The 25112-nt window shown below is 47.2% G+C and overlaps 1 protein-coding gene across 1 annotated transcript in view; it reads left to right on the top strand.

Moving 5' to 3' along the window:
* Positions 1 to 25112, top strand: part of LOC141259291 (T-kininogen 1-like) — a 162887-nt gene that overhangs the window by 114853 nt on the left and 22922 nt on the right. Inside the window, exon 7 of the mRNA XM_073675003.1 lies at positions 203 to 348. Within this exon, the coding sequence (XP_073531104.1) occupies positions 203 to 348 (146 nt within the window). The remainder of the gene's footprint in view (positions 1 to 202; positions 349 to 25112) is intronic.

Raw genomic sequence — 25112 nt, 5'->3', positions numbered from 1 at the left:
AATTGTAGGTTAACAGCAGCTCAAATTAGAGACCAGATCAATGCCACACAGAGTTCTAGCAGCAGACACATCTCTTCAACAACTGTTAAGAGGAGACTTTGTGTTAAATACAGAGGTGTTTATTTCATCTAATTCCTTGTGAAATTGTATGTTGAGTTGTGGGTGAACTTTCATATGTTAATTATATAATTTTTATCCACAGGGGTCTGTATTAATTGCCCGGTGATGGTGGATTCTGAGGACCCTGAGTTACGGACATTATTAGTTCAGGTCATGGATGAATACAACGTCAACAGCAACCACACAGAACTTTATGATGTCTCCTTTGTTGATAGTGCTATAAAAAAGGTCAGTGTAGATATACTGAATTTCATCTTTTATTGTGTTGACATTCCTTTTCCATATGTTCTGTAATAACATAAGAACATCGTTAAGTGTTATACCCTGTACAAGACAAAAACATTTATAACTTTATCAAACCTGGCATTTTTATATGCCAGTTTTGAATTAATGCTGCAGGTGTAAAGTGTGCAAAAAAGAGATGGACACATGGCTCTTGATACATTTAGTGTATCTTTGAGCTTTCCATGCAACAGAGAAAGAAATGTATGCCTGCTATGAGCTACTGTAATTTTCAGTTATAATGTAGTCTAGTTTTATGTATATATGTATTTTATACATGATTATGTGGGCCGTCAATTAGTCTGAGCTGCTCTGTCGATAGCTGTTCCAGAATTTGCTTTATTGCATCCATATTTACATATTTGAAGTCCTGAGATAACTAATTTAAATTTCACATTTTGCTTTTCTATAAATTGGGAATACTGTCATGCATCTTTCTTTATACTGTTTACTGCCGTGTACTTTGCATTTCCATGTAGAGGCAAATAATACAAAAGTAATTCCCATGGTAAATATTTTTTACAGCCTATGCGTACCTTCCATCTGTCCTGGATCTAGCAAGTTTGTCCCAAATGTGAGGAACTATCCCGGGAGATTGGAGGTATAGCCCGACCTTCAGCTGCATCAATGTCCAAAAGATACAGACAGATACTATTGAATTTAACAGTGGAGAAGGGAGCCAACAAGTCCTTCCTCCACTGTTCAATCGTTGTAAAGACTGAAGGTCTTGCCAGAACCTGATGGTCCATTGACATTCTCAGGTCACATGACTAGGCAGCAGATAAGAGAAGCAGTGTGTTTTGTGTGTTGATGTTGCAGAGCTGTGTGTGTATGTTATGTTTCAGAGGTGTGTGTTGCTATTGCAGAGGTTTTTGAGGGTGTGTATGTGTGCATGTTGATATTTCATAGTTGTGTGTGTTGATGTTTCAGAGCTGAATGTGTTGATGTGTGAGTTGATGTGTGTGTTGATGTTGCAGAGCTTTGTGTTGTTGTTTCAGAGTTGTGTGTCTTGATGTGTGTGTGTATTGATGTTGCAGAGCTGTGTGTGTCGATGTGTGAGTTGATGTTGCAGAGCCTTGTTTGTGTTGATGTATGTGTTGATGTGTGTGCTGATGTTGCAGAGCTGTATGTGTGTTGACATTGCAGAGCTGTATGTGTGTGCTGATGTTATAGAGTTGTATGTTGATGTACCAGAGTCGTCTGTATTAATGTATGAAAGTTGTATATTTGTTGATGCAGCAGAGCTGTGTAAGTGTAGGGGTCATCATACTGTGTCTGGGGCCCTGTGGGTGTCGTCTTTTAAGGGCATTAGACTGTGTAGGGTTAACATACTTTGGGGACATTATATTGTGTGCACTCTGAGGGCCTTATATTGTGATTGGGGGAATGTAGTGTGTGAGGGGCATCAGACTGTATTGAGAGAATGTATTGTGGAGGCCAAAAAAGAGTACACTATTGAACTTAACTAAGAGAATATTTATGTGTGTGTATATTATGGAACTTGGTTTACGTGATAGCCCCTGGCTGTTTAACCCCCTAAATGCTGTAATCGATATCGAACGCAGCATTTAGGAGGCTAGGAGAGGGAGCTCTCTTCTGATCAGTGCCCCGTGATGTCCTCGAGAGGGCTCAATCGTTGTCATGGCAACCCAAGGTTTTCATGACGACCTCTAGGTCAGCTAGCTATGGCAAGCCTGTTAGACCATGCCAGTCAGTGTAATGCTTGACAGGCATAATGCACTGCAATGCTTCTGCATTTCAATGCATTACAGTGATGAGCAAAAAGGGTAACTGTGATGAAATAGCAGCAGAGAGACCCCGCAGAATCCCACCGCTGCCACCAATATGATAAAATGGCAGCAGAGAGACACCGCAGAATCCCACTGCTGCCACTACTTGTGATGGATCCACACCCCGCCACCCTCCTGACGTCACTATTACGTCAGACGGATCATGTGATACGGATCTGCCCTGTGCACCAACGTGACATTCCGCACACCCTCAAGGACGTATAAGGTCAGATTGCTACAGTTCTACACAGACACCCCCTGGCCACACGGGTACAGGAAGACACCAGGGAGTGAGAAGAGGTGGCCCACTCACTCACACTCTTGACAGGCTGAGAGTCTCCTTCACTAGCTCCAGTGAAGCAGAACCTTGTCGGCCTGGGAGAGCTGCCACCAGTTTCTATTAGATATAAAGGACTTATATCGGGCTAGAAACCAGCCTGGTAGCATGTTCGTCGGACCAAACAACGGACGTGACAGTTCATGGATCGAGATAAAAGAGCAGCCCAAAGTTAAATTATATATTTAATCTACGTGTTAGAATCTATTTTGTTTTACTATCGGCCATCTTGTTGTGGTTTGCTGGCATCTAGTCTTTTCCTCTGGTGCTGGGTTTCTTGGTCACGTGATCTCTGCACTCTTTATTACTCAGCACCTGGCTCCCATTCCTCGCTGGACATCAGTGTTGTACCGCTCGTGCTATGGCTAAGTAGCCTTGTTTAGTTCTTCTTGCTTTGAACTATTGTTATCCTGGGACTTCTTGTTCCACCAGTTTTGTTTCCTTTAATTTTCGTTTCTGCAACTAACTTTTCTGTTAGGAGGTCTCCTGCTTTTGCTTCCAGTCCTTAGATCTTTTAGGGACCCCTTTTCCCTTCCTACAGATCTTCGTTTGGGTTCAGTGCAAGAGTTTCGGTGGGGCTATTCATAATGAATAGGGCACCCACCCCAGTGTAGGGTAAAGCTGAGTCTCACTGCAGGGACAGCTTTTCCCTCCTATTCTTTAGTTCTAAGTTGCAGAACATAACAGTAAGGGCACACTAGACATTATACAGTTATATGAAAAAGTTTGGGCACCCCTATTAATCTTAAGCTTAATGTTTTATAAAAATTGGTGTTTTTGCAACAGCTATTTCAGTTTGATATATGTAATAACTGTTGGACACAGTAAAGTTTCTGCCTTGAAATGAGGTTTATTGTACTAATAGAAAATGTGCAATCTGCATTCAAACAAAATTTGACAGGTGCATAAGTATGGGCACCTCACCAGAAAAGTGACATTAATATTTAGTAGATCCTCCTTTTGCAAAAATAACAGCCTCTAGTCGCTTCCTGTAGCTTTTAATGAGTTCCTGGATCCTGGATGAAGGTATTTTTGACCATTCCTCTTTACAAAACAATTCCAGTTCAGTTAAGTTTGATGGTCGCCGAGCATGGACAGCCCTCTTCAAATGATCCCACAGATGTTCAATGATATTCAGGACTGGGGACTGGGATGGCCATTCCAGAACATTGTAATTGTTCCTCTGCATGAATGCCTGAGTAGATTTGGAGCGGTGTTTTGGATCATTGTCTTGCTGATAGATCCATCCCCTGCGTAACTTCAGCTTTATCACTGATTCTTGGACATTATTGTCAAGAATCTGCTGATACTGAGTGGCATCCATGCGTCCCTCAACTTTAACAAGATTCCCGGTGCCGACATTGGCCACACAGCCCCAAAGCATGACGGAACCTCCACCAAATTTTACTGTGGGTAGCAAGTGTTTTTCTTGGAATGCTGTGTTTTTTTGCCGCCATGCATAACACCTTTTTGTATGACCAAACAACTCAATCTTGGTTTCATCAGTCCACAGGACCTTCTTCCAAAAAGAAATTGGCTTCTCCAAATGTGCTTTTGCATACCTCAGCCGACTCTGTTTGTGGCGTGCTTGCAGAAACGGCTTCTTTCGCATCACTCTCCCATACAGCTTCTCCTTGTGCAAAGTGCGTTGTATAGTTGACCGATGCACAGTGACACCATCTGCAGCAAGTTGATGCTGCAGCTCTCTGGAGGTGGTCTGAGGATTGTCCTTGACTGATCTCACCATTCTTCTTCTCTGCCTTTCTGATGTTTTTCTTGGCCTGCCACTTCTGGCCTTAACAAGAACTGTCCCTGTGTTCTTCCATTTCCTTACTATGTTCCTCACAGTGGAAACTGACAGGTTAAATCTCTGAGACAGCTTTTTGTATCCTTCCCCTGAACAACTATGTTGAATAATCTTTGCTTTCAGATCATTTGACAGTTGTTTTGAGGAGCCCATGATGCCACTCTTCAGAGGAGATTCAAACAGGTGAACAACTTGCAAGTGGCCACTTTAAGTAGCTTTTCTCATGATTGCATACACCTGGCTATGAAGTTCAAAGCTCAATGAGGTTACAAAACCAAAAAAGTGCTTTAGTAAGTCAGTAAAAAGTAGGTAGGAGTATTTAAAACAAGAAAATGATAAGGGTGCCCATACTTATGCACCTGTCAAATTTTGTTTGAATGCAGATTGTACATTTTCTGTTAGTACAAAAAATCTCATTTCAAGGCAGAAAAATTACTGTGTCCACCAGTTATTACATATATCAAACTGAAATAGCTGTTGCAAAAACACCAATTTTTATAAAACATTAAGCTTAAGATTAATAGGGGTGCCCAAACTTTTTCATATAACTGTACATAAGGGTTATACATACATAATGGTCAGAGATGCAAGCACACTAGTACTGGTACAAAAGATATCAGCAGAACTTAAGAGTCAATTATAAGTCAGATGAAAGGCCTGGCTTCTGGGGGAGGGGCTGCCATATGGGAGGCTTATGGGGCCCTCTTTCTTTGTTGCAGGACTTCGCCCACATGACGTATCCTCGTGACCTCCCAGGGACAAAGACAATGGAGCCAGGGCAGCTGGGCTCTTAACCACTCTGGATAACTCACACTCCTGCCTGCTGGCTGAACCAAAATCTACACCCCTTGTCTCTCTCAGCTAAAAACTCCCAAAAACTAAAATGGGCTATACTTCCTAATGGACAGTTCTAGGGAGCCGTTTCTGCTTTCATCGGATCCAGCCGGGCCCCTGCTACGCATGGAGACCAAGCACCGGGGCCTTAGGGCCTCCCGCAAGGCTGTACTGTGTATCTCCCTTTCCCTGCGGGCTGGACTGTGCTGAAAGCCAGGATGACATTCCCCATTCTCTTGGGTTTCCAAAAATCTATTTGGTGTATCACTGGGATGTATCATATTCCCATAACTTCGTGTTGAATTATAATAATATCTGACACAAAGGACCGCATGGCTTGGGAATCCACAGGGGGTCGACCTGTGCAGCTCACAGCTGCTGAGAGGTTTGTCACTCCCTGCCTCTTGGTCCCCTCCCCTGCAGGAGAGTCAAATTACACTGTACATTGAAGATCTCTATAATCCCCACCAAACAGGGCACAATGATTGGCATGGGATTATTTTTCTTCATGGTAACAATGTTTTGAATTTTTGACTTTCAACTTTCAGGCTCCATATCTAACTATCCACTACTGCTTCCAACTTGAGAAAAACATCATTTTATCATCTTGGCTATCTCATACATAAATTTGACTTGCAACTGTTTAGCATATGATTAGTTATGCAGATTCTTGTCATGTCACTGCATTGTTACTGTTTTGTTCCTAAAAAACTACATTTAAATTTTGATTATTTTGTTAGTATTTTGTAAATCCACATTTGGCTTTCAACACTGCCTGAATCCTTCTGCTCGTGCTCTCGATCAGACTCAATCAAACACTTGTGGGTAGAGTTTAATAAAAAGTGAGAAGACCAGTATGCATTAACTTTGGAAACGTGTAGAAGAGACCTGGGATCAGATTTCGGTCAAGACATGCTTGAGTCTGATCAAGAGCATGAGCAGAAGGATTCAGGAAGTTTTGAAAGCCAAATGTGGATTTACAAAATACTAACAAAATAATAAAAATTTAAATTTAGTTTTTTAGGAGCAAAACACTAACAATGCAGTGATATAACAAGAATCTGCATAATTGATCATATGCTAAATAGTTGCAAGTAAAATTTATGTATGAGATAGCCAAGATGATTGTCTATAAAATTATGGTAGTATCAAGTTGGAAGAAGTAGTGAATGGTGAGATATGGAACCTGAAAGTCAAAAGTTCAAAATATTGTTACCCTTTTGCTCATCACTGTATATCAGCGAACAGACTAATAAAAGTTAAAGTCCAATAGAAGGAATAAGTAAACAAATTTTTTTTAAAAACTTGAAAAAAAAATATAAAAAAAAAAACATAAAACAAATAAAAAAACATTGATAATATTATTCCAATAAATAGGTATATTTATGTAAAAACAAAAATAAACAAAAAAAAGTACGCATATTTCCGCGTTCCGAACCGATCTATAAAGCTGGCACACTAGTTAACCCCTTCAGTGAACACCGTAAAAAAAACATGGCAAAAAACTATGTTTTTCATCATACTGCCGAACAAAAAGTGGAATAAAATGCGATCAAAAGTCGAATGGAAATAAAAATTGTATCGCCGAAAATGTCATCTTTTCTCACAAAAAATAAGCTGCCATACAGCTCCGTCAGCAGAAAAATAAAAAAGCTATAGCTCTCAGAATATAGCAATGTAAAAACAATTATTTTTTCTATAAAATAGGTTTTATTGTGTAAAAGCGACAAAACATAAAATTAAAATTATATAAATGTGCTATTGCTGTAATCATGCTGACCCAAAGAATAAAGCTGTCTTATCACTTTTACCATACAGTGAACAAGAGACAACAATGGAAATAGCTTAGGGGTGTGATACAGATATAGGGGTGTAGTAATGTATTAATTATTAGAAATTGTGTAATCATGTTACACTGGAGCGTATGTGGAAGTGATGGACAGTCAGAATTAATTAATTGGAGAAATGAACAAGAAACCGACCATGAAAGCCCATGATAGACACAAGCAATATAAAAATATATATACTTTATTTGAAAAATCAAGGAGGTAACAAGACATGATGAAAAATATGAGGCGCACACCCCAAAATGTGTGTTACGGGTCCGGGTGGTGGAACCTCTGTGCCGAGATGCAAGGAGGGACCCAGAGGGGCGTGACTAAGTATCAACCCGAACCGACCCTGGTCGGACGGCAGCTAACGACACCGTGACTAGGGAGGATCTGGGCTGAGGGACCAGGTGCTACTCTGGGGATGACCTTGTAAGAGAGCAGGTGGCTCCCACGGGTCAGATGGCTGGGACTGACCGGTATGACGGATGGACACGGCATGCAGGCAGAAGTCTCTGGTGGCTGACAGGTGGTCACGGTACGTGACGGCAGAGCAGGTAGTAGTCTCTAGTTTTGTCGGGGTAAAAGAGAATATATATATTTTTGTAACTTTTATACTTTTGTAACTTTTATACGCTTTTTTGCTTATGTACTAACCACCATTTTGTGTCATATAACAATAAGCTTTCCTTGCTACATATTACTCAAATCGAAACTTAAACTAAGACAGTTCCAGTGTTGCCAAGACTTATTTCAGAGAAACGAAACAAGATTATAAGCTGACGGCTGCAATATCTGCCCAGAGACTGAGATAAGGAGATGTGGACCAATCAGGAGTGGCCAGACACTGGACTTTCATGGCTTACCCCGCCCCGGACAACCCCTTTCCCCTCCCCATTATGTAGTGTATTTAGTTTTGTGTATGTAGGAATAAACACAGAACATTGCTGAGAACGTTGTCTGTAGTAGTCTTTTGAGCATGCTCTGAGTTTGAACCAGCTTGTTGTCTGACTCATTCTTTGAATGGTTGACCCATGCTCATAGTTTGAATTTGGAGTGACTGGAGGACGAGTGGAATGTCATCATGACCCCCACAAATGGCGCTCAACGTGCGGCGTGGCTAGCGGTACGCCGCCCTCCCGGACCCATATTGCTGACTTCCCTGGTGGTGACCGCGGTGGCTGAATTTGAGGCCTGATCAACCTCCATCGAACACGGTAAGTTGAGATGTATTTTATATGTCTCACTTGCCTGTGTGTCAGCCGCAGCGGATCCTGTTGGGTTGTCAGGTTGGGTCTGGGTGGGTGACCGGTCGAGTGGTGAGACCTTAGGCGTCCCGCACCACGTCCTGAACCAGCAAGTGTTAAAACGAGTGACGTCGCATGCCTGCGCGTGCTCGTGTGAACACCACCTCCTCCTCCCCCGGTCACTGTACTTTTCTTAGATAGCTGCCTCCCGTGACTGATAGTCGAGGTTTCAAAGCATTCCTGAATTGTAGTGTAAGGGAGAAAGAATCTGTGACGAATTGAGGAGTGCTCTTCGTCTAACACAGAGACTGCTCTAAATTCAAGGTTAGGAAAGGAGATAGATTGAGAGGTACTCTTTATCTCATCAGTGTATTGAGAGGTGTACTCTACACTGACGGGTGGTGCCGTGGTAGGAAAGAAGACGGATTGAGAGGTACTCTTCGTCTTATACAGAGAAACCTCATAAGGAGGGGTTCTGCTGTCAGTCAGGGTGCCGTGGTGAGTCGTACTGTAAAGTCGCCATTCAAGGTTAGGGAAGGAATAGATTGAGAGGTGTCTCTCTATCTCATCAGTGTATTGAGAGGTACTCTACACTGACGGGTGGCGACCTGTCGGCTGCACCAGTGATCTGAGTCGCGACAGATCATTGCATTCTATAAGAAAATGTTGCGTATATTCAAATTTGAAAGATCTCGTAAGTTGTGGAATGCTGCTGTAGGAGTTAAGCCAATTAGTGGAGTTACGGGAAGGCAAGAAGGCAAGAAGAATGTTAGGAATTTGTATAAATTGATAGGTTTATCTAGTACAGGCAGGCTCCAGCCTTCAGTTTGGAAAGAATGCGTCACACAGAGAAAGGGAAAGTTGAGTGATTTAGGATTTCTGCACCAGGCTCAAGCACATCTTAGAGTAGCGAGTAATTTGAAGTCTGAAGGCTGGAAAAAGGTACATGGTGTAGGGCGGAACAGAGAATGCCGAGCCTTTGTTCGGATACATGAAAGCTGCAGAATGTGATTTGTTATGTGACCCTAAATTGGCCGTAACCCCGTTGATGCCTGTTACTACACCTTTCCCTGCCCCCAAGAACAATCCCACCCCCACTCCCTCCTCCTCCCTCCCACGGCCATCTTGCTACACCTCTTACTTGTTGTGGGAGGCCCGGAAAGCCCCAATCCGGCCTATATCCACTACTAGATCCGTCCGGTGCATATTACCAGCCACCAGCACAGGTGGAAAAGCCCGCAGTCCCAGAGCACCCGTCTGAAACTAATGTGACACCCTCTGCTCCAGTCCACGATGCTGAGACGCTTCCCCTGTTTCCTATGGGAGTCACCCACAACCCTGGGGATATCCTCCTCAAATCCCCAGAATTTCAGGCCAGACTGCTCTCCCTCCGCCAACATACTGTTACTCAAGACGATACGGAGCCAGATGAGGGATGGGCTCAAGATACTCCAGCCCCCCCTCCTTTACCCCATACGTCTCCTATGGCATCCTCCACCCCACATCCATTACCCGTACTTCGGCCCTTGCTCCAAGCAACTGCTAAGAAAGAACACCACCCCCCAGCCTCTCAGAAGTTTGGGACCCCTGCCGCTCCCGTAATCTAGTAGACCCACCAGGACGCCCTGTCACTCTGTCAATAGGCTATGGTGACATCCTTACACATCGGGTGGGGGCCATAGTCAACCCTGCAAACACCTGTATGAGCCATGTTGGAGGATTGGCTCGCAAAATTTCCCTTGCTGCTGGTTCTACTCTGGCTGCAGAATGCCAGGCTCACTTAGCCGAAAACAGAGAGCTTTCAAAAGGCCATGGATTCCACAAAAGCAGGATCCCTTAGTACGTATGAATCCGGCCTAGAATACATGAAACAGTTAAAAGTCTGGGCTCAGGATCGCTTGTCAGATCAAGCTGGGTCTGTACAAGATGTTCAACAAGACCCTGATGAATCAGTGGAAAGATATGCTGCAAGACTCAGCATGCATTTTAAGGATCTCGGATACAGTCCTCACATCAAGACGCAGGCCGCCCTGTTGGTTTAGGCCCTAGTAGATGGCCTACAAGACGCTCTCAGAGATGAAGTCCTGAGAGTACGGCCCGAGATTCGTTCTTCTTCCTTCAACGACGCGGTAGACATCGTTAAAGCTTTCCAAAAATCAATGCTAAAAAAAAAATGAAAAAGTATACTAAGCCAAAGAAGAAAGCCGCTCCTGCCATGGTATATCAAGCTCAAGAAAGCTACCCACCCCCTGGCAACCAACATGGAATCAAGTGGGTAATGGTTAAAGGCACAGGTGATGATACTCCTCCCACATATAAAAGACAAGACAGAAGAGATGACAGGGGACCATCCAGAAACAAAAGACCATCTCGTGATCCTGAAGGGCGAATGTTGTGTTGGGAGTGTGGTAGCCTTCACCACATCCTCAGAGACTGTCCAACTCGCAGACAGTACCATGACCGGTCGTTCCGTGACGGTCCACACAACCATGGACCTTCCCGTGAACCATCTCATCCACGCCAATGACGGCTCGGTCAACCAGTGTCCACTTTTCCGGCTACGCACCCCACGGCCGCCTGTGGGACTGTCACTTTACAGGTGGACCATCAACCACTGGAGTTCCTGGTGGACACTGGGGCGGCCACATCTGTCATTTCCTCTGCACAGCTCCCTCTTTCTGTATCCCTATCACCGGATACCCTCACCTGTGTTGGGGTGGAAGGCCAACATATTTCTTCTCCACTCACAGTCCCTGTGTCTGCAGGACCGTTCACCGGAGTACTCACAAGATTCTTGGTCTCTGAAACTTGCTCTGTCAATCTGTTGGGAGCCGATCTCTTAGAGCGGATGAAGGCAACAATTACCTTCGGAAACCATGGTATGGAGCTTCTTTTGCGGGACTCTCATTCAGAACAAGGGACTGAAGACCGCTGTGTTCTTAAAGCCTTCCCTTTTATGATGATGACCATACAACCTCACTCTCTGTGGTCCAGTGGGCCAGAGGACGTCGGCCTCCTGCAGGTTCCCCCGGTCCGAGTACACCTCAAGCCTGGACACAGGTACCCACGGTTGCCACAATACCCCCTCAAGGCTGCACAAGAACAAAGCTTGGGTACCCAAATCGCTTCCCTCCTGGAATCAGGAGTCCTTGTCAGATGTGTATCTCCATGCAATACACCCCTCTTTCCTGTAAAAAAAAGAAAACCGCTCCGGGAGAGCCTCCAAGATACCGGTTGGTTCAGGATCTCAGAGCCGTCAATGCAGCTACCATTTTAGAAACTCCAGTGGTACCCAACCCAAACACCCTCTTGTCTCAGGTGCCTCCAACGGCCACCTTGTTTACGGTGTTAGATCTGGCCAACGCCTTCTTCAGTATACCCTTACATGAAGATTCGTGGTTTCTTTTTGCCTTCACCTTTCAAGGAGCACAGCTTACATGGAACAGGACTCCACAAGGAGCCCAGAACTCTCCTAACCAATTCACTCATTCTATGGAGTCTATTCTGGAGCAATGGGTTCAAGAGAACCCTCAGGTCACCCTTCTACAGTATGTGGATGATTTTTTACTCTGTGGCACTGAAGAAAATTTGCCAGAGATGTCAGCATCCCTTCTCTGGTTTCTTCACTCAGCTAACTGTAAACTCTCGAAAGGCAAAGTCCAATGGTGTCTGCCCAAGGTCATTTTCCTCGGACATTGCATTTCACAAGGTGCTAGACATCTGACTGAAGAAAGAAAACAAGCCATCATGGATATCATTTTCCCAACCACCTACTCCGCTATGCAGACTTTCCTTGGCCTCATCACTTACTGCAGGCAATGGATCCCTGATGCCTCAAAGCTCATGCAACCTCTGTACGACTGTCTCAAGAATGAAGGCTCAGTTTGGTTTCATGCTGAAGATCCACGTGTTTCTCATCAACACAGACTATGTTTTGACCGCCTTAAACAGGCTGTTGTCTCTGCCCCGGCCTTGGGCTTACCAGACTATACTCAGCCATTTCACCTTTTTTGTCTCGGAATCGGAAGGTCATGCCTCTGGAGTTCTAGCACAACGCTATGATCATAAGTATCGGCCTTTGGGCTACTACTCAGCCCGCCTGGACCCTGTCGCCCGAACTGCCCCCACGTGCCTTAAGGCGGTCCACGCTGCTCACATCCTCCTTGACAAGTCAGCTGATATCGTCCTTGGACATGATCTAGTTATACAGGCCGGCCATGATCTCTCAGCTGTTCTGCAACAAACATCTCCGAAACATCTAACCAACCAAAGACACCTGCGGCTGCAGTGTTCCCTATTGTTGCCCTCCAATATAACATTTATCAGATGTCTGACTATCAATCCTGCCACTTTGTTTCCACCTTCTAGGGGGGAAGGTGAAGAGGGTGAAGGTCCATTGGTGGAACCTCATGATTGTATAAAAATTTTGCAGGAAGAGACTTCTGCTCCAGAGAATATGGTGGCACATCCGCTCGCAGACCCTGCCTTGCACCTATGGACTGATGGATCCCGTTTCGCAGACTTTCAAGGGAAGTTCCACACGGGATATGCTGTCACAACGGACCTAACAGTCCTCAAGGCTGAAGCTCTACCACCATACATGTCTGCACAAGAAGCTGAACTTGTGGCTCTCACAGAGGCCTGCCACCTGGCAGCAGGAACAAAGGCGAATATATATATACCGATTCCAGGTATGGACATGGAATTTGCAATGATTCTGGACTCTTGTGGAAGTCTAGAGGATTCATCACAGCTGCAGGTACACCAGTGGAACATGTCTCATGGATTAAGGCCCTAATGAAGGCCCTGGAACTACCCATTCAGGTTGCTGTTATCAAGGTCAAGGCTCATGGAAGACTAGATTCCAGAGAAGCCAGGGGCAACCACCTAGCTGACCAAGCAGCCAAGACTGCAGCAGTAGAGAATGTGTCATCAAAGTGGCAGGAAAAGGAAGAAGAGATAGGGGAGACCCTGCAAACCGTAGCTGTGGAGCTCACTAGAGCAAGAGCCAAAGAACAGCCGGCGGAAGATCATACAAGTCCAGCGGAGACACGAGTAGAATCCAGGGGGGTCAGGATGCCTGAAGAAAAATTGTGTGAGGAACAAAGGAAGACCCCCCACTGAAGAAGTTAAGCAATGGAAAGCGGCAGGAGCCGTGCTGGCAAGTCACAAAGATTCAAAGGTCAACTCGACTCTTTACCAAGTGGATGGGAAGCCTTGCTTGCCTAGACGCATGTACTCAGCTGTGGCAGCATGGGCTCACGGGCCTACACACAGAGGAAAGAATCAAGCCTTGGCATGTATCAAGAAACTGTACTTTGCACCCGGAATCTCTTCCACTGTGACTGCGTACTCAAAATCCTGCTCTGTCTGCGCTACCTGCAACCCAACGTGTACGGCACGGGTCCCTTTTCAACACCTGGCTAAACCAGACTACCCTTGGCAGAGAATACAAGTCGACCATATCCAAATGCCTAAAGCAGGAAAATAGGAGTACGTTTTGGTAGCCGTGGATATGTTCTCAGCCTGGCCCGAGGCCTACCCGGTTGTCAACATGACTGCTAAAGTCACAGCCAAGAAACTGATCACCGAAGTTGCCTGCAGATTTGGAGTTCCCCAAGTCATAGAATCGGACCAAGGACCAGCTTTCACAGCAAATATCTACAAAGAACTCTGGAACATGTTGGGAACAGATTTGGGCCTCCACACTCCATACCATCCTGCCAGTTCAGGCAAAGTGGAGAGAATGAATTCCACACTCAAGACCCAGCTCTTGAAAATGACCCAAGATCATCCCCTCCCCTGGCCCGACCTACTCCCTATAGTATTGTATCATATCACACACACTCCTCAGGCCAAACATGGGCGGACTCCCTATAAAATTTTGTTTGGGACCCCACCCAAGATAGGAGAGATTAGGCCCCAAGAGTTGTCTGAAACACATGATAGAGTAGTAAAATTTGTGATTGCCTTGTCTAGAGAATTGACTAACACCCGCTCTCCAGTATCTGCTTCTCTCCCAGAATCTACAGGTGATGCAGTACATGATTTCATCCCAGGCGATCTAGTGTATGTGAAGAAGTTTGTCCGGAAAGACTGCCTCCAGCCGCGGTTCGAGGGACCGTACATTATGCTTCTGACCACCCCGACGGCTCTGAAGCTTAAGGGCAAGAGCACCTGGATTCACGCCTCCCACTGCAAGAGAGACAGAACGAGTCTATAAAAGATGACTACCTTCTTCTATATCCTTTCCATATGCTTACTGTCTGTCCCAGGGTGGACAGCTACCACACAGGGGTAGATACCTCCTTCTTCTCAGGTTGGTTGGGAGGGCTCAAGGGATTCCTCCAACAAGTTTGTCTAGTAATGGGAGGTCTACTAGTATTGGACCTGGTGGTCCTGTGCTGCATAGTCCCCTTATACAGGAAAGCTATAACCAATGCTGTCCCAACCTCCGGGACCTCTCTGAATCAAGAGAAGATATGGAAAAATACATTTTTTTGAACAAGCCTGACCAGCCCCCCCATGACAAAGTTCAATTGAGAGATCTAGTTTAGGGTCAGTTGGGAGAACTCCATGTGTCATCCAGGATAGGGCTCGATTGTCTGGGGGCGTCCCATAAGGGGGCAGCTTCTAAGATCATTGGGTGAAGAAATCCACCTCCCCTCTCCCCACACATGGACAGTCTCAAAGGACCCGAAGCAAAGGAAAGCTTAGTGTTTAGGGGGGAATATCGGGGTAAAAGAGAATATATATATTTTTGTAACTTTTATACTTTTGTAACTTTTATACGCTTTTTTGCTTATGTACTAACCACCATTTTGTGTCATATAACAATAAGCTTTCCTTGCTACATATTACTCAAATCGAAACTTAAACTAAGACAGTTCCAGTGTTGCCAAGACTTATTTCAGAGAAACGAAACAAGATTATAAGCTGACGGCTGCAATATCTGCCCAGAGACTGAGATAAGGAGATGTGGACCAATCAGGAGTGGCCAGACACTGGACTTTCATGGCTTACCCCGCCCCGGACAACCCCTTTCCCCTCCCCATTATGTAGTGTATTTAGTTTTGTGTATGTAGGAATAAACACAGAACATTGCTGAGAACGTTGTCTGTAGTAGTCTTTTGAGCATGCTCTGAGTTTGAACCAGCTTGTTGTCTGACTCATTCTTTGAATGGTTGACCCATGCTCATAGTTTGAATTTGGAGTGACTGGAGGACGAGTGGAATGTCATCACGACCCCCACAGTTTTACCAGGCAGGTGGTCACAGCAAGTGACGGCAGAGCCTCCAGGCAGGCTGGCAGGAAACAGGCGGGCGCTCCCAGGTAAGCGGGCAGACCGACAAGGCAGGAAACAGGCAGGTAACAGGTGAGCGCTCCCAGGTGAGTGGGCTGACGGACTCTGCAGGAATTAGATGGATGCTCCCAGGTGAGCGGACTGGCAGACAGGGCAGGTAACAGGCGGATGCTCCCAGGTGAGCGGACTGGCAGACAGGGCAGGTAACAGGCGGATGCTCCCAGGTGAGCGGACTGGCAGACAGGGCAGGTAACAGGCGGATGCTCCCAGGTGAGCGGACTGGCAGACAGGGCAGGTAACAGGAGGATGCTCCCAGGTGAGCGGACTGGCAGACAGGGCAGGTAACAGGTGAGCGCTCCAGGTGAGCAGGCTGGCAGGCTCGGCAGGTAACGGGCAGATAACAGGCTGGCAGGCAGGACGAGGAGTCAGGCTAGCAGCGGGACCTGAGGGCTGAAGCAGAGATCAGAAACTGTGCAACAACTTTGCTCGGGCACCTCCATTTTGGAGGAGGTGCCTTAAATATGGGAGGACCCTCGGCTATTGGCCGGGGACTCCTTAGGACGACGCGCACGGCCCCTTTAAGAGGGGGGGAGCGCGCGCACGCCCTAAGCACAGTGTCCGGAGGACTGCGCGCACAGACAGCAGGCTGCGAAGGAGAGCGGTGAGAGGGACGGTGTCTCTGCCCGGCAGGAGGCAGAGACGCCGAAGCTACAGGGCTGCGCGCGCCGACAGCAGGCTGGGAAGGGGAGCGAGGAGGTGAGAAGGACGGCGTCTCAGCCTGGAAGAAGACAGAGACGCCGATGCTACAGTACCCCCCCCCCTTTACGCCCCCCCTTTTTTAGGCCAGAAAGGAATTTTTCAAGGAGAAGCGGGGCGTGGATGTTCTCCCTGGGTTCCCAAGTTCTCTTCTCTGGGCCAAACACCTTCCAATCCACCAGAAAAAAAGTTCTCCCTCTTAATCTCTTAGTGGCCAGAACACTCTCTACCTCAAAGACGTCCTCAGCGGAAACCGGAGCAGGGGGAGTACCTGGATTGTTGGAAAAAGAGTTAAAGACAACGGGTTTGAGGAGAGATATGTGGAAGGAGTTGGGAATCCGTAAGGTGGCCGGGAGTTTTAACTTGTAGGCCACTGGATTAATTTGCTTGAGGATTTCAAAAGGGCCGATGAAGCGAGGACCTAACTTGTAGGAGGGTATCTTGAGCCGCACATGTTTGGAGGAGAGCCAAACCTTGTCTCCCGGACGGAAATGAGGCGGATCCAGACGTCTCTTATCAGCATATCTCTTCATCCGCTCGGAGGACTGAAGAAGTGCGGACCTAGTACTCTCCCAAATGGTAGAAAACTCGCTGACAAGAGACTCCGCGGCAGGGTTGTCCACAGAAGCGGAGACGGGAAACGGAATCCGGGGGTGTTGGCCATAGTCAATAAAGAACGGGGACTTGGAAGAGGATTCGCTCTCGTGGTTATTATAAGAGAATTCGGCCCAAGGAAGGAGGTCCACTCAATCAGAATGGTGGGCATTAACAAAGTGCCGGAGGTAGCTGGTAAGGATCTGATTGATCCGTTCCACTTGACCATTGGACTGAGAGTGGTAAGCGGAGGAGAAATCCAGGGTGACATCCAGCAGTTTACATGTGTCTCTCCAGAAGCGTGAGGTGAACTGAACCCCTCGATCCGACACGATGTGGAGGGGTAGGCCATGGAGACGGAAGATATAGCGGATAAAGTCCTTAGCCAGCTCAGGTGCAGACGGGAGACAAGGCAGGGGAATGAAGTGGGCCATTTTAGAAAAGCGGTCCGCGACCACCCAAATGACAGTACACCCGGCAGAAACAGGGAGATCGGTAATGAAGTCCATAGCGATGTGTTGCCACGGGGCAACAGGTATGGGAAGCGGCAGGAGATGACCGGCTGGTAAGTGTCTGGGAACTTTGTTGCGGCTACAAGATGAACAGGCAGAGACGAAGTCTACCACATCCTTACGCAGGGTAGATCACCAAGAATGCCGGGAAATGAGCAGGAAGGTCTTCTTTTGGCTGGCACGGCCAGCTAGTTTAGAAGAATGACCCCAGCGAAGAACCTTCTCACGGTCAGGAACCGCCACGAACGTCTTGCCGGGTTCGAAGACGAGTCAAATCCAAGGGGGCCACATTCATCACCTTGGAGGGGTCGATAATGTGCATAGGCTCCTCCTCTTGGTCGGAGGACAGGAAGGATCGGGACAAGGCATCAGCTTTGACATTCTTGTCCGCTGGGCGGAAATGAAGGATGAAATCGAAGTGGGCAAAAAACAAAGACCACCGGGTCTGACGTGGATTAAGTCTCTGGGCATTTTGGAGATATGCCAGATTTTTGTGATCCGTGTAGATGATCACCGGGTATAGAGCCCCTTCAAGCAGATAGCGCCACTCCTCCAGCGCCAATTTGACGGCTAGCAATTCCCGGTCTCCTATGGAGTCATTGCGCTCAGAGGCGGAGAAGATTTTGGAGAAAAATCCACAGGTTACCATTCTCCCGGATGAAGACTTTTGGGTGAGCACCACTCCGGCTCCAGAGGAGGAAGCATTAACCTCCAGGTAGAACTGTTTGTTGCAGTCCCTACGGTGCAGCACAGGGGCAGAGGAGAAGGCTTGCTTCAGGGAAAGGAAGGCTTCCTCAGCTTCGGGTGGCCATACCTTGGGATTTTCTCCCTTACAGGTGAGCGCAGATATGGGAGCAGCCTGAGACGAGAAGTGCGGAATGAAGAGACGATAGTAATTAGCGAAGCCCAGGAATCGCTGTATCGCCTTCAACCCCTCTGGACGGGGCCACTTTAGGACAGCAGAGAGCTTCTCGGGATCCATTCTCAAGCCTGTCTGGGAGATAACATAACCCAGGAATGGAAGAGAGGTCTGCTCAAAAAGGCACTTCTCGTATTTAGCATAGAGGTGGTTCTGCCTGAGCCTAAGCAGGACCTGACGAACATCCCTCCGGTGTGTGGGAAGATCCGGAGAGAAGACCAAGATGTCATCCAGGTATACCACCACGCAGAAGTAAAGAAGGTCATGGAAGATGTCGTTGACCAGTTCTTGGAAGACGGCAGGAGCATTACAGAGGCCGAAGGGCATCACACGGTACTCATAATGTCCGTCCCGGGTATTAAATGCGGTTTTCCACTCGTCTCCTTGACGGATCCGGACCAGGTTATACGCTCCACATAGATCCAGCTTGGAAAATATCCTGGCGCCTTTAAGGCGATCAAATAACTCGGAGATGAGCGGCAGGGGGTATTTATTTTTAACCGTGATCTGATTGAGTCCTCTGTAGTCAATACAGGGGCGTAGCGAGCCATCCTTTTTTTTGACAAAGAAGAATCCGGCTCCAGCCGGGGAAGTAGACTTCCGGATGAATCCCCAAGCCAGATTCTCCTCTATGTACTCAGACATGGCCCGGGTTTCAGCCGCAGACAACGGATAAATACGCCTACGGGGTGGAGTGGCGCCAGGTACCAGGTCGATCGGGCAATCATATGGCCTATGAGGTGGCAATGTCTCTGCTTCTTTTTTACCGAAGACGTCAGCATAGGGCCAGTAAGGAGCCAGAAGACCGGGTAAATTAGCTGGGGTAGGTGGTGGACGAACCGGACGAACCAGAACCAGGCAGGTCTTATGGCAGGCCGGCCCCCACCGGAGTACTTCACCGGAATGCCAGTTCAACACGGGTTCATGTGTCTGGAGCCAAGGTAGGCCTAGCAATAGGGAGTGGGAGAGTCCGGGTAGCACATGGAAGGAGATTACCTCAGAGTGCAGCATTCACACCTGCAGGGTTATGGGTTCCGTGACGAGCAGGATGGTCACCGGAAGGAGTCTTCCATCCACGGAGGCGACTGACAATGGTTCAGCCAGAGACTTGGTGGGAATACGGTATTTCTAAACCAGGGACTGGAAAATGAGATTTCCAGTGGCTCCAGAATCCAGGTGAGCGAGTTCAATGTGACGGTTCTCTCCCCAGGAGATAGAGACAGACATAGTCAGGGATGGAGAGGGCTTACTTTTGTCTAGGGCGACCTCTCCGAGCGGTCCTAGACACTGCAGTTTCCCGGCCTCTCCAGGCAGGAACGGATCAGGTGCTCCTCACTGCCACAATAGAAGCAACTCCCCTCGGCTTGGCGTGACTCTTGGCGAGATTTGACCATCTTGGTCTGGTCGATCTGCATGGGCTCGGGTGAGTGCGCCCGGGAGTGACAGAAGAGGAGACAGTTCTCTGGAAAGTAGGAGCAAGGCGGGGAAATCTTCTCTCACGGGTGGTCTCTTTGGTGCGCTCTTGAAACCGGATGTCAATCCGGGTAGCCAGCGACACCAGGTCATCCAGGGTGGTAGGAATGTCCCGACCGGCGAGCTCGTCTTTAATCCGACCGGAAAGGCCCTCCCAGAAGATGGACACCAGGGCCACATTATCCCAGGCAAGCTCAGAAGCGTGCGTGCGGAACCGTATGGCATATTGGCCCACGGTGAGACTCCTTTGGCGGAGACGGAGCAGAGAGGAGGCTGATGAGGTCTTACGTCCTGGTTCATCGAAGACTCTCCGGAAAGCAGTAAGGAAAGATGACAGGTCGGACACCAGGGGGTCCCCTTTTTCCCACAGGGGGTTAAGCCATGCCAGTGCCTCCCCAGTGAGATGGGACATGATGAATGCCACTTTGGCCCAGTCGGAGATAAACTGATGAGCCAAGAGTTCAAAGTGCAGGGTGGACTGGTTTATGAAGCCCCGAGCTAGAGCGGGGTCGCCTCCGAAACGAGGAGGTGCAGAAAGCCGGGGTCCGGGGCAGGATGCCATGGTATTGGTTGGCAGCGGCGCTGCCGGGGTGCGAGTCGTGCGACTAGCGGTGGTTACTGGTGGAGCAGTCAGTGTGTCCAGACAGGAGTTGACACTCCGCAGGTGGTTCAGGATGGACTCCTGTTGGGATCTCTGATGGGAGACTTCGTGGTATAGGTCATAGAGCGAGGGAGCTTGGGTGCCACCGGGTTCCATGGCCCGAGCAAACTGTTACGGGTCTGGGTGGTGGAACCTCTGTGCCGAGATGCAAGGAGGGACCCAGAGGGGCGTGACTAAGTATCAACCCGAACGACACCGTGACCAGGGAGGATCCGGGCTGAGGGACCAGGTGCTACTCTGGGGACGACCTTGTAAGAGAGCAGGTGGTATGACGGATGGACACGGCAAGCAGGCAGAAGTCTCTGGTGGCTGACAGGTGGTCACGGTACGTGACGGCAGAGCACGTAGTACAGTCATGGCCAAAAGTATTGAGAATGAGACAAAAAGTAATTTTTCCAAAGTTTACTGCTTCATTTTTTGTAATGGCAATTAGCATATACTCCTGAATGTCAAAGAGTGATCAGCTTAACAGCAATTACTGTACTTGCAAAGTCAATATTTGCCCAGAAAATGAACTTTAACCCCCAAAACACATTTCAACATCATTGCAGTCCTGCCTTAAAAGGAGCAGCTAACATCGTTTTAGCGATTGATCCATTAACACAGGTGTGGGTGTTGATGAGGACAGGGCTGGCGATCAATCAGTCATGATTAAGTAAGAATGACATCACTGGACACTTTAAAAGGAGGCTAGTTCTTGGTATCATTGTTTCTCTTCAGTTAACCATGGTTATCTCTAAAGAAACACGTGCAGCCATCATTGCACTGCACAAAAATGGCCTAACAGGGAAGGGTAGCGCAGCTACAAAGATTGCACCTCAGTCAACAATCTATCGCATCATCAAGAACTTCAAGGAGAGAGCTTCCATTGTTGTCAAAAAGACTCCAGGGCGCCCAAGAAAGACCAGCAAGCGCCAGGACCGTATCTTAAAACTGCTTCAGCTGCGGGATCGGACTACCAGCAGTGCCGAGCTTGCTCAGGAATGGCAGCAGGCTGGTGTGAGTGCTTCTGCACGCACTGTGAGGCGGAGACTCTTTGAGCAAGGGCCGGTTTCAAGGAGGGCAGCAAAGAAACCACTTCTCTCTAGAAAAAACATCAGGGACCGACTGATATTCTGCAAAAGGTACAGGGAGTGGACTGCTGAGGACTGGGGCAAAGTCATTTTCTCTGATGAATCCCCTTTTCGATTGTTTGGGACATCAGGAAAACAGCTTATTTGGAGAAGAAGAGGTGAGCGCTACCACCAGTCTTGTCTCATGCCAACTGTAAAGCATCCTGAAACCATTCATGTGTGGGGTTGCTTTTCAGCCAAGGGAATCGGCTCACTCACAGTCTTGCCTAAAAACACAGCCATGAATAAAGAATGGTACCAGAATGTCCTCCAAGAGCAACTTCTCCCAACCGTCCAAGAGCAGTTTGGCGCCCAACAATGCCTTTTCCAGCATGATGGAGCACCTTGCCATAAAGCAAAGGTGATAACTAAATGGCTTATGGAACAAAACATAGAGATTTTGGGTCCATGGCCTGGAAACTCCCCAGATCTTAATCCCATTGAGAACTTGTAGTCAATCATCAAGAGATGGGTGGACAAACAAAAACCAACAAATTCTGGCAAAATGCAAGCATTGATTATGCAAGAATTGACTGCTATTAGTCAGGATTTGGTCCAAAAGTTGATTGAGAGCATGCCAGGGAGAATTACAGAGGTCTTGAAGAAGAAGGAGCAACACTGCAAATATTGACTTGCTGCATTAACTCATTCTAACTGTCAATATAACCTATTGGTACTCATAATATGATTGCAATTATATTTCTGTATGTGATATAAACATCAGACAAACACTAATAAAAACCAGAGGCCAGCAGATCATGTGAAAATATAATTTTGGTGTCATTCTCAAAACTTTTGGCCATGACTGTAGTCTCTAGTTTTACCAGGCAGGTGGTCACAGCAAGTGACGGCAGAGCCTCCAGGCAGGCTGGCAGGAAACAGGCGGGCGCTCCCAGGTGAGCGGGCAGACCAACAAGGCAGGAAACAGGCAGGTAACAGGTGAGCGCTCCCAGGTGAGTGGGCTGACGGACTCTGCAGGAATTAGATGGATGCTCCCAGGTGAGCGGACTGGCAGACAGGGCAGGTAACAGGCGGATGCTCCCAGGTGAGCGGACTGGCAGACAGGGCAGGTAACAGGCGGATGCTCCCAGGTGAGCGGACTGGCAGACAGGGCAGGTAACAGGCGGATGCTCCCAGGTGAGCGGACTGGCAGACAGGGCAGGTAACAGGCAGGTAACAGGTGAGCGCTCCAGGTGAGCAGGCTGGCAGGCTCGGCAGGTAACGGGCAGATAACAGTCTGGCAGGCAGGACGAGGAGTCAGGCTAGCAGCGGGACCTGAGGGCTGAAGCAGAGATCAGAAACTGTGCAACAACTTTGCTCGGGCACCTCCTTAGCCGGGGACTCCTTAGGACATCGCGCGCTGCCCCTTTAAGAGGGGGGAGCGCGCCGCGCCCTAAGCACAGTGTCCGGGGGACTGCGCGCAGACAGCAGGCTGCGAAGGAGAGCGGTGAGAGGGACGGCGTCTCTGCCCGGCAGGAGGCAGAGACGCCGAAACTACAGGGCTGCGCGCGCCGACATCAGGCTGGGAAGGAGAGCGGGAGCGAGGAGGTGAGAAGGACGGCGTCTCTGCCAGGAAGAAGACAGAGACGCCGATGCTACAATGTGGTTTAACAAGAATGGAGTCAAATGTAAGCCAACACTTATGTCAAATTTTGTATAATATAGTATATATATATATATAGTTATGGCATATAACAATTGAACAAAGTGCAGGAACTGTCCTATGTGCAACATGAATGCAAGTAAACAGTGAAAAGGTAATGAGAGATAATGCAAGCTATACTCACTGCAATAGCGTAGAGAGGAGACTCCTGGCATAATTCTGTTGGCAGAAATATAGAAAAATTATAGCTCTCAAAATATGGCGAACGCAAACAAACATGGCAAACATTAAAACCAATATAAATCTGGTATCGCTGGAATCGCACCAACCTGAAGAATAAATCCATCTTATCACTTATACCACATGAGGAATGGCATTAAAAATAAATAAAACCTATTCCTGACCCTCTGTTGATTTGTTCATTCTGCCTCCCAAACACCGCAGTAAGGCTCAGCTCACATTAGCCTGCGCTCTGCGCTGAGCGCTGGCAACGGAGTTTAAGGTATAAATCTCTGAAATATGTGATTTAGACAGAACCCCCGAAAGAAGATTCCCTATAATGAGGCATATGGAGACACTGGCCTGTGATCTAGCAGTTTTCATCTTTCTATGCATGCATAAAAGTGAATTCGGCCACAGTTCTGTGCACATCTGAAAAGAAGGACATCACTGAACAGAGGCCAAATTGAGTCCAGAGTAACTCTGCTTCCTCATTATAGTGAATGAATCCCTCGGGGGTTTCATCTGAATCACGTCATTCGGAGATATAGATGAAAACCCTGATGTAAGTGCTCAACGTACAAAGCACAATAAATGTTATCCAAAATGTTATGGAAAATGTTCCTAATAAAAGCTTCAACTCAATCCACAAAAAAGCTCCAACTCAGGTCTATCATCTGTCAAATGGAAATATAGGGGACTTCCACATTACTAGTAGCACAAAGCCTCTGAAAAAGCGCTATGTCTCCTCACCCCCCAAAATAAATCCAGTGAATTCTGTACTCCCAAATCCAAATGTCCCTCCCTTCTGATTCCCCGGGTGCCTAATCCACATTTAGCATCCACATTTTGGGCATTTCTGAGAGGCCGCCTAATTTACAGTATGCGATTCTCCAGAAACACAAGCTTTGCACAATGTATGTGAACTAAAATGTATGGGGCACTACAACAAATTGGGCACTACAGTGTATGGGCACTACATTGTCAGATTTGCAATTTTCACTCAGCAACATCCACTGCTGCTTGTTTCTGGAAAACACTCATGGAGTCAAAATCATCACTACACCTGTAGATAAATTTCCAGAGGGGTGTAATTTCAAAAATTAGGTCATTTGAGGGGGTGGATTCTGCTCTTCTGATAATTAGGGGCTTTGTATATGGAGTCCACAAATTATTCTACGATAATTTGTTCTTCGTGAGTCAAATAAAGCTCTGTCCCTCTCGAGTCTCGCTGTATAGCTTAGCAGTATTGTACAGCTAAATATGGGGTATTGCTACATTCAGCAGAAATTGTGTAACAAATTTTGGTGCCATTTTTACCAATTTCTCTGTGAGAAAATGGGGCTAAAACTATTTTTTGAGGTAAATTATTTTTTCTTCACTGCCAACAGTATAAAATTCTGTGACACACCCATGGTGCCAATATGATCACTTAGACGAATTTATTGAGAAATGTAGTTGTAAAATGAGGTCACTTATGTAGGGGTTTTTTTCACCTCAGGGGCTCTGCCAATGTGATACGGCACCCTCAAACCATTCCAGCTAAATCTGAACTCCAATATGGCGCTTCTTCCCGTCTGAGCTTTGCACTGTGCCTCCAAAGTAGTTTTTGACCACATATTGGCATACTCAGGAGAAATTGCTTAACAAATGGCATGGTCCATTTTCTCCTATTATTGCTTTTGAAAATTGAAAACTTGAGCCAAAGCAACAT

The sequence above is a fragment of the Phyllobates terribilis genome, unplaced genomic scaffold, assembly GCF_046119375.1.
Source record: "Phyllobates terribilis strain yellow unplaced genomic scaffold, ASM4611937v1 Scaffold_3__8_contigs__length_932513732, whole genome shotgun sequence".
Taxonomy (NCBI): domain Eukaryota; kingdom Metazoa; phylum Chordata; class Amphibia; order Anura; family Dendrobatidae; genus Phyllobates; species Phyllobates terribilis.
Note: the sequence above shows the minus strand (reverse complement) of the source record. Positions and strands in the feature narration are given on the sequence as shown.